This window comes from Micromesistius poutassou (assembly GCF_964030765.1).
Source record: "Micromesistius poutassou genome assembly, chromosome: 14".
Classification (NCBI taxonomy): domain Eukaryota; kingdom Metazoa; phylum Chordata; class Actinopteri; order Gadiformes; family Gadidae; genus Micromesistius; species Micromesistius poutassou.
This window is the reverse complement of record NC_140284.1, coordinates 17,610,074-17,625,834: the sequence shown is the minus strand read 5'-3', so window position 1 is coordinate 17,625,834 and position 15,761 is coordinate 17,610,074. Positions and strand designations below refer to the sequence as shown.

At 45.1% G+C, this 15,761-nt stretch overlaps 1 protein-coding gene across 2 annotated transcripts; it reads right to left on the bottom strand.

The window, feature by feature from the left end:
- Window positions 1–536: 536 nt before the first annotated feature.
- LOC311358530 (1-acyl-sn-glycerol-3-phosphate acyltransferase gamma-like) lies at window positions 537–15,563 on the bottom strand. Of its 2 annotated transcripts, none has more exons than XM_084478584.1 (10): window positions 15,355–15,563; window positions 8,795–8,852; window positions 8,429–8,663; window positions 7,470–7,639; window positions 7,060–7,221; window positions 6,026–6,179; window positions 4,244–4,346; window positions 3,316–3,391; window positions 2,569–2,767; window positions 537–1,674 (listed from the first exon to the last, which is right to left on the bottom strand). In XM_084478584.1, exons 3-10 carry the CDS (start codon window positions 8,604–8,606, stop codon window positions 1,583–1,585), a joined length of 1,134 nt encoding a protein of 377 aa, XP_084334710.1. In that variant the 5' UTR covers window positions 8,607–8,663; window positions 8,795–8,852; window positions 15,355–15,563; the 3' UTR covers window positions 537–1,582. The 2 variants fall into 2 exon arrangements, with proteins under 2 accessions (XP_084334710.1, XP_084334711.1); XM_084478585.1 differs by lacking the exon at window positions 15,355–15,563 and adding an exon at window positions 14,320–14,385.
- Window positions 15,564–15,761: the final 198 nt, after the last annotated feature.

Below are 15,761 nucleotides of genomic sequence, written 5' to 3'. Positions count from 1 at the left end.
GGCAAGGTTTAAATATTATTCTTGTAGTCCTGCAGATATAGTGCAGGAACCTGTGGACTTCATTGCCAGCGGCCTAGGGTCAACCGGTGACAGGTCGGCGAGTGTTCTCACCTTTAACATGGTCTCCTTGTATGGAAACCTCTGTTAGACATGAAGAAGCTGAGGTGGGCACCCAGGCCAGCCAGATCACCGGAGACAAATAATTGCAACTCCAGGACCTATACAATCGGTCCCAAAATGTTTTTTTTTCTTTAATAACCCCACCCCTTCACTATTGACTCCCCGTCCCACTAGCCAGCGAAAATGTGTACAAGAAATAACTGGTGCGCTGACTGGTGCATTCTAAACAGGGAAATAATAAACTAACATACCCCCTCTCGTGAACACTGCTGCTGCTGAAGATGTATTTTATGTAGTTTAGGTGCTCTTCACTGTCAATCCCATGCTGTTTGCGGTTCGTTGTAGCAGTTTTATACCGTGTACCATTTATTTTACTGATATAAATGTGTTGCCAGAATGCCAAAGATACATTTACATTTTATGTCAATAAAGATTTTTTATCTTACATATGACATGTTACAATTAGATTGTATCACTTGCCAGTACACAACATAAATCAAGTGCTGAGAGATCGTACTAAGCTTTAAACGTGTTTGGAGGTGAAACCAGGTGGATGAAGAGCAATCACTTTATGCAATTGCATTTCAAGGTCAAGAGGGAATAGCCAAATGGAAATGGTTCTCAGTGAGTCCCACTGACTACTGGTCGGGACACTTTACTCATTATCGTCCTTATTGAAAACTCTGCTTCCTTCTCTGGGCCCCAGGAACCTCAGAGCCTGTTCAGAGTTCCTAACGGTTAAGAAACCACCCGCACGTGACGCAAACCACAACAGGGGGAACCGGGCCGAGCCCTTTGGGCGGACCGAGACCCTTTACTCGTCGCAGTTAGCGAAACAATACGAGGAAAACGTCAACCGTGTGTTGAGATGAGGAACAGAACAACAACAACAGAAGTGTCCTGGGGGACACCAAGAGAAGTCTTTTTTTTTTTTCCTTCTTCCGGGCGAGGTTGGGGCGAGGGGCATCAGACGTGGTGTTGCGGTGGAGCTGGAGCGCCCGGTGAAACGGCACCGACGGATTGGCTGTCCATGACTCGGGTGGGCGGGCCGTTCAGGGGAGAGAGGGGCGGGGGCGCACACGCACTCCCCCCCCCCACCCCCGTTCTTGAGTGTGTCCTTAAAGGGATTATTATTAATCCCTGCGTCGTCTACGCCAGAGAGCTAGGTCCACAGTCTAAATTCTCTCTTTCTCTCCCCCTCCCTCGCTCGCTCTCTCCCTTTCTCCCTCTATCGTGTCTCGTGTAAGTCCTGTAACATTATTTATTATTTTAAACTTGGATTTTTGTTTTATTCATTAGTTTGAGCCTGCGTGCCTCATCCAGAGGGAGAACAGAGGTGGTGGGAGGAGAGGGGGGCGCATACAGACCAGTGGGCTCCGGTAAACTGGGACACGCAGAGAGGTGGGGATGGACTGGGGGAGGGGAGGAGGAGGGGGGGAGGTGAGGTGGGGGATGAAGAGCTTTAGTTTTGCTTCTTGGCCACCGGGTTGCCGTAACTGGAGCCGGTCTTGTTCACCTCGGTGACACCGATGAGACGACGGATTGCGATGGAGGCTGGGGAGAGGTAAAGAGGATGAGGGAGACGGAGATTGTGCAGAAGAATGAGGGGAAAAAAAAAAAACGCATAAGGAAAGATTAGAGGAAGACGAGTGCAGGTCATACGCTGGGGAGAGCTGAGCTTGTTAAGACGCTTTGTCCAGTTTGCCCGGCAGAGATTAAAAATACTCAAAACAGTCGGCACAAGACACCAGCAGCGCGTGTTGAGAAGTTCATCCGAGTACAGTTACTGTACGCATTACAATACAGGCATTATACTTCAATCCACTAACTTGCTCTTATTGGGAATTATCCCATTAATACAGAAACGTACTGAAAATAAATGAAATGAAATGCATGAATATATTAATAGCATCAGGCAGCATAATCCCAGTACTGCTGTACAGTACTGTTGCAATACGACCCTGCAACCTGACGAAGCCAGAGTCGAATTTGAGACTGCAACTAATTGCAGTGCTCTAACCCATCCATTCAAATGGCAGCGTTGTAGAATGGTGATCGACCGATAGATCTGGCCGATATTTGCGTTTTTTTTTACGTGTATCGCATCGGCCGATTTTTTTTATTCCCCCCCCCCCCCCGGCATGATTTACAGACAGTTCAACAAATGTTCCTTTTTTAAATTGAGACTTGTAACATTTGTTATCATCATTGTGTCATTTTTCTGATGTAAATTGAGGGAACAAAAGCAGTATCTGCTCCAAATATCGACTCAAGAAAATCGGCAGGCCATATCGGTCATCAGCCAAGACTGATGAAAAACGTTATCGGCCCCTAACCCATATCGGTCGATCCCTAAAATGGACACCACGCTGAAAGATGTCCCGGGTGCGCGGGGGGGGGGGGGGGGGGGGGGGGTGTCTGTGAAGACGACGTGAGCCGGACACCTACCTCCGATGAGGAAGAGGAGGAAGCCGATGATGAGGAGGGGCGAGCCGCTGACGGCCACGCCGTAGGCGAAGTTGATGAGGGGCGAGAGCAGCAAGGTGGCCCAGAACAGGAAGTTGAGGAGCGTCCAGAGGCGCCGGGGAGGGATGACGGTGGGCCCTGGGAAGCTGCCCTCCTTGTGGTAGTGCTCTTGGAGGGCGTCCTGGGCACGGGACGGCACAGCGCGTGTGAGCAAAGGAACAGCACACTTCTAGAAAAGGGGGCTTCTTCACCACTTTTTATGTCCTGCGTCATTATCTGGTGGTGTTCCTTATGGGAGGTCAACTCGAGTGTTTGCACCAGCGTTGGCACATCACAGCAGACCTGCGCCCACACCGTTTAAATAATTGCTTAGATTTTAAAATGTCAAACTGCGATGAGCATCTCAGTGATTGCATGAATGCCAACTACAGGCCCTAGCGAACAGCTAAAGGCCAGCATGCTCCTCTGCACCCCCCACGAGATACCCCAAGTCAGCAGAACTGAGAGTTGCAGTGTCTGTGATTCATTACCATCTGCCACACTAATTAGCTGATAACAGGAAAAATATAAGACACATTTGAGAATCTTCAATTACTGCCGTCCTAGATTGTATAAGTCAAGAGAGAAGGGGGAGGGAAGAGTCAAATAATAAAAGATAGCGCTGACGGCTTGTGATCCAATGGGGACACACTTCCTTTTTGGGTCCCTTCTAACACTATGTGACCTTACCTTTTCCTGATAGAGCTTATGCAGCCAGTTGGCACACTCTTTCTCATCCTCAGGGATCTCTTCCACAGGGAATCGCCTGGAATTGATTGGGGGGGGGGGGAGAGAGAGAGAGAGAGAGACAGAGAGAGAATATGTCAGCTAAAAGGGGGAAAGCAAGAAAAAGAACACAGTAGAACTGCTGACCGGGTTGACGAGTCCGCTATAGCCATTCTGACCACTGGAGGCCTCCACCCAACCTACTGGACACCACAGCTTCACCAGGGAGCCCTGCTAAGTCGATTTGCTGCAGTGAACTTTTACCTAGTCTCTAGCCCAGTCCTGATCACGCTGGTGCCTTTGCTAGAGGGGTGGGCACCGGTGAAACATGATATTCTTAACCATGTTTTTGGCTGTTCCCAATCAAAATGCAGCTTATTTGATTTAATAAAACAAACAAAAATATAAATAATGTACATTAATCATCTTGCAGTAAACTTTATTTGATTGAGAATCTGCAATTTGAAACATGCTCTTAGAGTGAATGAAATGTAGGAAATGTCGTTGGCTTGCCAATTAAAACCGGTATTTCACCTGTGGCCCACCTCCATCTTGTTCCCTGCCTCAGGCCTCTTTTCCGAGGGAGGTGGGAGAGGGCAACTGGCCCTGGCTTTCACAATACTAATGGCCTCAAGCTCGTTGAGGCCTGAAGAGTGTTAGAACACAAGCCAAGATTCAGAGCCCCTTCCTGCGGAGCTGTTGGCCTTCAAGGGGCATGCTAAAATGCATACTGTCCATTGGACTGCAACCCTATGTGAGAGGGGGCTGGTGGGGGGGGCTTTGCTTTGGCAGACTAATGCATCATCCTGACACTGACCACTTGACGACTGAGTCTTAAATCGGTCACGCATAACTCCGGGAGGGGGAGGGGGAGGTAGAAGGATGTACTCACTTGATCTTCAGGTCCGCTTTGTACTTCTTGCCCTGCACGATGCCCAGCAGGGTGGGGGTCTGCTGGTCTTTGAAGTTGAGCGTCACGTCGTAGACGGCGGTGACTGGGAACAACAACGGGATGCAACACGGTTAGTACATCATGGGACATCTCCATGGGAATGGGTAGAGCCAACAGCTGAGCCCTGATATCCAAATACTAGGCATTCAAATCTCAGGGAGGATTTGAATGTTCATTCATGAAAAAAGATTTATTATCCAAAATTTGTTTTAGTGTAATGCGCATGCATATTTGCAAACCGCAGGTAGCAGGTGAGGTTACATTTAGTCCAAATATCCCATGGATACAATTAAAATGGACATCTCTCTGTCCAAGAACACTTCAGTTGAGGCAACGGCAGCCATCATCAAAAAAGCCTGGCCGAACATGGGATGACAGAGTTATCCTTTGTTCCTTTTAGTTACGAGTGCTTCAGTAACACTTTTGACACCTGCCTTCCAGTCTGAGAACAGGCTAAAGTGATGGAGAGACATTATACTAACTGGTAACTAATATTATTAAATGCATGAAATCCATGGTGGCACTCCCACTAGGCAGTTGCGGCCATAGAAATAAGAGCTTGAGGCAAGCGTTAATTAAAAGGTTATAGAGAGGCTTTGTTAATTGACTTATTTAGCAGCTATTTCAATGTTTAAACACGGACACCAGGAAACCAAAAGCTCTTTCTACCAATAATAAACGGTAATTGAATAAACATGAATATAACGAGGAGCGATGAATTTTCCTTTAATGGCGATCAGTCACCCGCAATCCCGTGTGGTGTGAAAATTAGTAGTCCCCGCCGGGCAAATAAATCAGAACTTTAACATGATGAACATCAAACCTCTAATCTAATTTGTGAGGATTGGAAGTAGGCTTAGTACTTAGCAGTGTGTAGCATCTTATCATTTTGTTGTATTTACAGGAAAATGGTTAACCTAGCAATTCTAAATATTTGACAACTGTTTCTATGAATACTGTACCGACAGCAATATATTGTTTTTCTTCTGACAAATTTACTGAATCGTAAATCGCTTTGGATAAAAACGTTTGTTAAATGCCCTAAATGCAAGTAGGGCTATTCTCATACTATGCAACACGCGTCTTCTGACACTTAGAGGCTACATTGAAGCTCTGTGGTAACTCAGTCGAACTAGGACTTCTATCTAAGAATATTAAAATCTTTGTTAGGAAAAAAACGATGATCTGAGGCTTAAAAAGTTCACACTTAAAGCACAGCAATTTTTTTACACCGTGCGATTACACACAAAGTCAATTCAAAGTCACGATGAGACTGCACATTCTGGCTGGGCATCCCAGTAGTGTGAACGACACAAATCCGTACAAAAAAAAATTCCCGTGAAGCTGTGTCATGAAAGCCAGTAAGCGTTGAGATGCTCTCAGCAACCGTCACATCCTGAAGTCCTGATTGAATAACAGAAGCGGCAGTCATCCAGTTGTGTGTGTTTTGTTGTGTGTGTTTTGTGTTTTGAACCTAAACACGACGGCGTTGGGCTCATGGAAGTCTCTGTGACTCCCACAACAAGTATAGAGTCGAATGGCGGTCATCTCGGCCATGCCTGGTGAAAAGCAGCATTGAAAAGCAGACGTGTAACGCAAATTGAAACTGCGCTTCGTTTTTGGTGTTGTACGCGGCTTTAAACTTTAAAATTCGGGCCAGCACCACAAGGGTTTGGGGCTTTCCTTTAAATACACATGTACTTGTGTGCGTATGTGTCTCACCTGTGCCCTTGAGACACTGCAGGGTGGTGGTGAAGCCTTTGGTTCTGGGGAGGAGGTGGTACTTGAGTCTGGGCAGCCCTTTGCTCTCCGCCACCTGCATGCTGATCTCATGCTTCTTCTCTGTGAAGCGGGTGCCCTCGCAGTACAGCAGAAACTACAAAAAGGGAATAAAGGACTTGTAATAAAGGAGATGGAGACATCACCGGCTTTCTTCTCTGTTTCCCCTCACAAGCTTTAGCGAGGATCAATTACACAATACTTAATGGAGCCTTAACAAAACCGTCTGTTGTAACTAAGTCGTCGTCTTGGAGATAAAGCGTGTCGCAAATAGCTCGGGCTGCCCTCGAAAGCCATGTCACTGCGACGTGACTTGATGTGCGACTTTGGGGCCTGGTAATCAGATCAACCAGCGATTTGCCTAATCTCCACAAGGCAGGCCGGCCCCGACAGGAAGGAGACATTTTTTTAAAGAAAATATACAAAATGACACCTCTAGGGAGTGGGTTAGGAGTGAATACAGGAGCCCTACTGACCTAGAAACACATCCAGATATGTGCTTTTTTTTGTTAATACAAATATAAAACCCCAATGCTGCGACACACGGTCAGCCAAAGAGATGCTTCGGATGTCTGTTATCCTGACCTGAACTTTCATCGGAGGTCTTTTTTTTTTTTTCCATATCAAAGCGCAGCAGGAAAACCTATTTTTCCGAAGTGCACGAGATGAATGCGCACTGGCCCGAACCCTCCTGTTTGTGCACGCCCTGAAGGCAAAATAAACAGTTCGCCTCCTGCCGAGCCGGTTTGAATACAGCTGGTGGTTACTATGAGGACGGAGGTGTAAAAAAAACCTGGATCAAGCTAATGTTGTTCAGACATGTTATAGGGATCGGGAATCTTTTGCGTCAAACAACCCAAACCCAGACTCCTCATCGCCTGGGTTTTTCTTTGGGGTGGATACCCTTACGATGTCCTAAACCTAACTTTAATTTCAAAAAGAACCAATGTCTTTAAATCATACTTCCGTGTACCTACCCACATAAACTCTGGGTAGTCCTTCAGCGCGTCCAGACCCTTGAAGACCGTGTCGCGGTCCTCTTCCCACCTCCTCTTGCAGAAGACAATCTCCAGGAAGTACCAGGTCCAGCCAATCAGAGGCACCTTCAGTAGCTCATGTTTGGCCAACACCTTTGAACTCTGCGTGCAATATAAAAACACCGTAATTAATGCCATTTCCTCTTCGGTAGTTTTCATTCATAATAAATGACATGTTCACTTGTGCAGCCAAGTCTCGATCTCATAAAGCCGCTTAAAAAAGGTGTGAAGTGAAATCCAATTAACAAACTTCCTTTGAAGGGAATATATATGTGGTTTATTATCAGGCTAGCTTCAGTCTTCAACAAAAAGGGGGGGGGGGGGTGGAGAGAGACACAGCATGCACTCACCCCTAGGATGCCATATCTCTCACACATGGTCCAGCCACAGAGGAAGTCAATCTCATAGTTGTGGTTGAGAATGATGATGGCGTGTTCCTTGCCGAATGAGTCCACCGTGGCCTGGTCTGTGTAGAGCGTGCAATCCGTGCCTGACCACCACTCCAGAAGCATCACCAGCTCTGAGGCGGGGAAGATGAGGGCATCATTTCACCTTGTTTGAGGGCTAGCCATTCAAGTTCTACTTGACGACCAAGATCAAGAGGCACAAATATAGCTAGCAGGGCCAATTTAGCTGTGGCCCTGGTAATGGACTCAAGTACCGGTAATAGACTCAAAAACTTCTGCCAAAGCAGAAGAAGGATCCATATAAAAGCAGAAGAAGAAGTCAAATTTGTTTCTTGTGTTCAGCACACCTGACCCGCGGGTTATAGAGTACACCAGTCATGGCCCTTACAGTTGGAAGTCATTGAATAAGCGTACCACTTTTTGACCATCAACACTGACTTTAAGTTCTGGACTGCACGTATAAGCCCATACAGGCGTACTACAGAAACGTACTTAGTTGACAGAAGCTCTTGTTTATGGACGTTATTTTCATCAGAACACAATCTCATTACCCTACGTAATGTTTTAACATTCGGGACACCTATAAAACAAACTTTGCCACCATGGTGGAAATAACGCAGATATTACCCTGCAGTAGGACTTGAAGGACAGACCTTCTCCTGATAGACGGCGCGTCGCATTGGCCTCAAATAACTTTCCAAGTACCCCGCTGGATGCATGCCTCCCATGCCTCCACCTCCAGACACGTGTGTGTGTGTGTGTGTGTGTGTGTGTGTGTGTGTGTGTGTGTGTGTGTGTGTGTGTGTGTGTGTGTGTGTGTGTGTGTGTGTGTGTGTGTGTGTGTGTGTGTGTGTGTGTGTGTGTGTGTGTGTGTGTGTGTGTGCGCGGCGGTGGACACTCACGGCTCCAGAGAGAGTAGGCGAGCCGGCAGTTGATCCGGCGGTACAGCTGCTTGTTGAAGGGCCAGAGGACACAGGTGCAGAGCTGGATGAAGTTGATGATGAGGCCGCTCACCACAAACACAAAGCCCATCAGCAGCTGCAGGATGAAGAGGCTCTTCAGGTAGGTTAGCAGACCCATGGTGGTGGAGCCCAGGGAGCCCAGCTAGGCTCCTCTCTACACACTCGGCCGGCCGACCTGCCAGGCGCACGCACGCACGCACGCACACACGCACGCACGCACACGCACACAGAGAAACAGACAGAATGTTGGACCGTGGACAAGAGATTTGTGCATGTATCTAAAAGCAATAATAAACTAAGACATACCACGGTGGGGTCGTTTTATAATCCTCGCTTGCAGGGGCCTTCGGACAGTAGTACAGACCTGGGGACAGAAAAGGGGAACAGGTAAGCTGCACATATGGGGATCAAATATTACCCAAGAAACCCCTGCAAGATAAATCCCTCTCGTCTTTTATAACGTGACTTTAAAAACATTCTACATGGTTGGTAACACTTTGTAAGTTTCTACTACAAAAAGAATCTGACAAATTGCAAAACATTTGCACACGTTTCAGAAAATAATGTGTGTGGTGACCATAGTGGAAGCAACTAGAAGAACAAGGAAAGCCAAAGAAAATTCTTGCATTTGAATTGGCCTGGTAAGATATGAACATTTCATCGCAGATCAAAATGAAACACAGCACCTTCTTCAGCGGCGCGGCTCAATATAGCACTTAAGAATACACCCACGGCCGACACATTAATAACTCCACAAGTCCTCCACCAATTCCATAAAATTAGCCGCAGGTTCAACCAAAACAATCCATTTGACAGAGTTCTTTATACGTCCCTTCCCACCGTTGATCGATCGCCGTTCTTACCCCCTCATTATATTTCCTTCCTTCCTTCCGAGCCCTTAATAGGGCATCCATCTGTTTAGTTATCATTTAGTTTCATCCTGTGTCCGACTGCAGCACAGGCCCTGCGGTCACCGTCAACCATCAAGTGACCCCCATCCACCTGCACCGGTCTGCAGGGAAACTCTCAAACTGGGGGAGCACGCATGATGAAGACCCATCTGGCATCTGCTGCCAGCCTTCTAGGACTGCAAGATTATGACAAAAATGATATTGATTACTTGGCAGCTACTGGGTCGAGTTGCGCAATCGTTTGTGCTGAGATTTGTACGTGACAGGTGTATGAAATTAGATGTATGCATCAGAGGCCAAAATCGTGATCTCGATGAATATGCAATTAATTGTGATGTCCCCCTAGTAGAGAAACTAGCGCATTGGGGTAGGGAGGGTGCTGTTCAGTGAACCCTTTGGGTTCACTGCCCATGGTGGGGGGGTTGTTTTCTCCTCTTGATTAATTTTTTTAAACGCTCTTCACATCTCAGCATGGAAAATAAACATTGTCGATGGACCGGCCTGCTGGTGACTCAATTAGATTGTTTTCATTAACTCTTTTCTCCTGGCTTGGGAAACCCATATTTTAATCTTGATCCTGGTAATGATACAAAGAAAAAAAGAAAACCATTGTAGAGGATAAGCAATACTTAAAGTTGAGCTACTCAGTAGTACTAATCGTATAGCTATCTGGTCTAATACGCATGCCCTAATCCAAGCAGCAGATGTTATTTTCATTCTGGCATAGACTGGAAAATAGCCGATCAAAACATGTCTAATAAAAATAAGGCCTGCATTTTAGGAGATTATAAAAACGAATGCTTCAAAAAGGAAGTTCGTAATTCTTAATCTTTAAAATTCCAGGCCTTTAAATTGACCATGAGCGTGGGTTTGCTTCTTTGCAATTGTGCAAGTGTTATTTTTATGAGGGTGTGTTTCTATTGTGCCACGGATGGGTGGGTTCAACAGGCATGCATTTGGACCTAGTGTCTTTGCTCTTAAAGAATCATGTTTCAGTGATGGCAATTTATAGGCCAAGACACAGTGGGAGGCCTAGAGACAGATTCAGATTACGATCCACTCACTTGCGGATATTAAAATGGTAAACTATCCAAAGCTATAATGTTGCAAAGGATGTACTTAAACAATTCCTCAAAGGCAAAACTAGGAGTATATCCCTAAAGGAGCATCTTGTCCCAATGTAAATTATTGACTCCAACCTACGGTTTACATATTCACTTGAGGTTTGAGGTGTGCTCAGGCCTTGGGGAAAACTCTTGAGCAGGCATCAGTTGATGCAAATCATTTCCTCAATTTGAAAGTGACATTCTATCTTCTCACATGTTCTAGAGACAAGCCTCAAAGATGAGAAACCAGAAAGAGTACTTAATGAAGAATGGATCACAGACAGATCCATTCTCTGATCCACTGAGAATAATACTGCAAAGTATCAAACCGCCAAGCAAGTTCCCATTGCAAGGTCTTGTTCAATTAGTCTTATTTGAATAAAAGGCAATAACGACCACTAATTTAGAGGAGTGGGTGAGTGGTTGATATTAAATATACTAGATTTAATAGAAGCCTGCATTTATAGAAAAAGCAGATGTCAACTGCACTGACACAATGCCTGTGTCCTCAGAAGGACAAATACAGATGTTAGAATTTAGGATTGAGAGAAGAAATTGCATGCCCAAGGCCTAGCAGCGTTCAAAAGCCTGCAAAGTGAGATGCTAACGTTTTGACAGGGTGCTCAAGACGGCAGGCAGCTGAAGACTAGTAGAGCAAGCAGGTGGCGGCAGGTAGCCTGCCTCGGAAAAAAAAATATTTTCACAATTTATGTCTCTGTGGGAAGTCAGTGACCCTGCTCAGTCTAAAGGGAAGATAAGACGCATAGTGGTTAAAAGCTTCTTAAAGTGGAGAGCGCTGGTTCTTGTTCCACATCACCTGGATACAGCGTCCATAGCAACCAATCCCATGTAGCATTGTCTAGTGTGGCTTACAGCACTGATAAGGCTGATGCGGTCTTAGCAGTGAGAACCAGGCAGACACTGTACTTGCACAGGTTTGGCAACGACACCATTGGAGTTTCTAACTACAATTATTTAAAACATTTTATTAATTGATTTCCTTAATAATCAAACTCCTTCATGAAAACACCCAGCGAAGGAGTCACAAGTTCTAAGGGCAGCTTGACACGCCACATTCAAAACACAAAACAAGCACTCTTCAGAATTTGAAGGGAACCAAAAAAGCGGTGCCCAGGCCTTTGGTAGGAGGCCAATCCTTCTCTTCCTCTATGCTTACCAGTAGACGTAGTAGGCAATGGCCATTACCACCAATGCCCCACAGATCCCAGTGAAGATCATCACAGCACTCTGGTTCAGCATTTTGGCTCCGTATAGTATACCAACCTCGAATCACGGGAAAACTTGATTAAATTGATCAAGCAACAGAACGGTGGAACGGCGCACGGGATAGTCACAATCTGTCCTGCTTCGCGGCCATGTTAATCTCACAGAAGGAAACCAGGAGGGCGAGATTATGATGATGACAGCAAGAACGCAGTAAGATCCCAGTGGTGGAAGTGCTCAATCAGCACAGGAGTGGATTTGGGAACGCCAGGATCCCCGACATCAGGTGGGTGAATTCTCCAAAAACACGGCCACACCAATTTTACATGAGGAAATAAAACAAATAACTCAGTGTAGGCCCTTCAATAGACTCCACAAAATAATGTTTGGTAGATAGGTACGGTATCCTGCTTTTGGAATTGTAAGCAGTATCTTCCATGCATTCCCTTCCACTAATCCAGAGGATGAGATTAGGCCTGATTAGCAAGGTACAGGCACCCTGGATATGTCACCCTTCATTATGTTGACCAAGAGGGCTGGACCCTCCAGTACAAGGGAGGAGTCAACAGAGCAGCACCTATGGCTACCAGGTAGAAAATAAGTCTGGCATAAAAATCTCAATCCTTCTCTGCTATTTGTGAGTTTAATCAGCTAGGGGAGGGACATGTGACCTTCAAAGTAGGTATAATAGTTTACAAGTAACATTGAGTATTTATATTTTCTTCTCTGAGGTGGACTGCATCAACCAAAACCAGTACTTTATTAATAATCCCTTGAACTTTCACCCTAAATTAAAGTGATTATCAAGAGTTCCAGGATTAACATTCAACAATCAAGGCTTCGCCTACAAAGTTTTCCTCAGAAATTGGTCTGTCACGAAAGCTCAAATCCAAATCCAGAAAACAAAACGGGACCAATGTCCAGTTTGAGTCAGTCAAGCCGAGTGTCATGGCTTGTCAAAGGCATTAGGATACCCAGTGGGTCAAGGTTTCTAAGCCACATCAAAAGGCCAGAGGATGCATTGCTACTTGCTACGCCTTGAGGCACCGTAGGAATGCAGATGGAAATGCATTGTGACAGTCAAGGTCATTTAGAGTACAAGTCACATGTGGGAATGCACCGGGGGGGTTACACTGCAGGTGTTATGCTGGTGACGATAGCCCTGTCAATGGCTCATTTTAATGCTGGGACAGAGCTGGTTGATATAGAAGAAGCCCGTTCTGTAGAATATATGAGTGCTCATTACTCTTCATGTAAGCCTATTGCCATAGAAAAAATCATTTTGAAATAGTCAGCATTACAGTTTTTGACAGCTCACATATCTTTCATTGTTCTCATCTTTTTATTGCTCTCAAAAAAGGTATGTTGGCTTGTTGTCCTAACTTGCATTAATCAACTAAAAGCATTAAAGTAATATTGCTTGTTACTTAAAAGGTCTGACAAATACAATGTCAGGCCAGGGTCATTTTGGTTCCCTTTGTTGCAGGTGTTGGAAACCTCCTAGATCCATTTCTTCTGCAGAGTATTGTCGTCAGCCAAGGTTAATTCAGTTTCCATGGGTAATTCCTTTTTATGGAGGAGGACATGATTTGTAAAATCAGCTTAAAATATATATTAAAAACATTTGTTTTATGATTCATTATCCACTTTGTAAGCTACAAAACTGCCTACAAATGGATACTATTTTATATTCCACATAATGCACTGTTTTAGGTGTTTGTACCCAAGGGACTCAATATTACAATCAAGTCACTTAAGCATAAGCATAAATCATACACCAGTGATGATATTAATATAATTCAGCAATGAACACAGGTGGCATCATTCCATTAAAGCAAATCACACGATACAGACATACCAATGCTGAACAATAATTGACCTAAAGCCATTTAGAGTGTATATCACAAATATAAGTAAGCATGGAAATATGGTTAAACACACATTTCTGCCAACTACTGTTTCAACAAAAAAATGTACATGAGTCATCTCTTGGACCTCAGTTGCTTTTAACTGTTCCGCTTTAGATAGGCATCTAGGGAACAGCCGTTTCATTATCATCATCAAAATAAATAAAGAGAACCTTTGACATACTAGTGTATACATACTAATGTTATTTCTAAGATTAAGGAAAAAAACAAAAACATTGCTTGCAAAAATAAGCCTACATTTAACGAGCATTGGCTGTTTTAACATTGATAGGAGGCTAAAATTATTAGTTCCAACATATAAACACAGAGCAGATACCTTCTTAGTCCAAACCCCTTTTCATGATCATCGAGGGCAACGCTAATGGACAACGCTTTGTGCACTTACCAGACCAACAGTCCCCCCCTCACCCACTGGAGGTGAACATTACCCTCTATGTCTAAACTCGATACTCTAAACATACATGCATACAATGCATACTACAGAACTAGTATCTCCAGCTCCACACAAGCATAAAGGCGGTATTGGTCGAAAATACACGATGCGATACAAACAAATAATACACTTATTATATATTTTTCTGCATAATAATGCATGCATAATAATAACGCCATCTACTACTGAAATAAAACCCCATTGAGCACTGATCGGTCATGATACTTGCCTCTGTGTTAAACGCACATACAGCAATGTTGGTTCAAACTAGAGCAAAGTTAACCTTGGCCAGAACAGCAGACGTGAGTGAACTGTAGTAACCCGTGGGTGGTGCGACGCTGCACGTCGAGCCTCGGCCAAACAGCGCATATGCTGCCGGGGGTGCAAGGCAGCCATGCGCTTTATTTTTTGCAATAAGTTATCATGCAATTTGATATGGTGCCGTCGTCCATTTTCAAATGATAACTAAATGCACATGCTTCTTTGCTACACAGTGGCATTTTATGTTTCTTCATCACTTCCTCGCATTACTTAAATCACCCAGTGTTACTGAAAACTGTCAGCAAGTCATGTAATTAAATAGGGAACAAGAGTAGCCCCGGACACGGGGTGAATAAACGTGCACTTTATTCACACGTCAATAATCACTTTTTGTTGCCTCGAGTGAATTTTAGTTATTACATATTTAGAGTTTCCTTTGGACAAATATTCTCATTTAAAATGCCTCAACTTCAACTTTAAAAACACAACACTCCAGAGCAGCATCTATCTTCAAGAATAACGGAAGTAGCCTAAGCAGGTAGCAACCATGGTAGCAACTTTCTTCACCCTATACATGCATGCTTCATGCAGATTGGTTGAACACATTTGAACAAACCGACATAGCAGTAAGCGGTCTTTAATAAGTTATCGGAGAGAGAGAGACAGAGAGAGGGAGAGGTCATCCTTTGTCACAGTCTTTCCTGGTATATAAAAAGGTGAATGACTGTTGTAGGGCTTGCAGCTGCTGCACAGGACGCCAGGGCTAGGATGGGTTAGCCGGGCTAACACGACTGGTGCTGTCCAATACACTTCATTTAAAAAGGGGATTCTCCTCATATCAACACACTGACCCGTTGTGTGTCCGACCGCTGTTCGGGAAAACACATACGTCTACATCGCACTATTCGAACGAGACACCCTGCGTGTGTAGAGAAGCGTGTAGCAAAGGCCGGTTAGCTCCGCGGCTAGCTGCCCGTGAGGACCCAGCGGCGGCGTCGCTTACCTTCGGGTTCCGTCGGGGAGTGGGACGCGTCGCTCCTGCCTCCGCTCAGGGACAGACACGGGCTGGCGCTAGGCTCTTTCTGTCAGGCCGGGGGTCTTAACGTGGCTATGTCCCAATTCGGACATCAAAACTCAAATTCAGTGTTTATAGTGCTATGTTTGCCGGTTGAAACACCATACTGCCCCCAAAGCGAATCAGAGAAGACGGGCAACATCCGGTCCGCCCCTCATTCATTCGATCACGCTTTTTAGTAACTTTTTAGAGCCACGCTGGTCGGTGTGATATCCAGGCTGATATCCAGGCTGTTATTGTGTGGAATATAATACGGAGATGAGATAGCAAACACCGTGAAGACACCAGCAAGTGGTGCGCAAAAGGGCTTCCGGCCTTTCCCATCAAGTATTTGG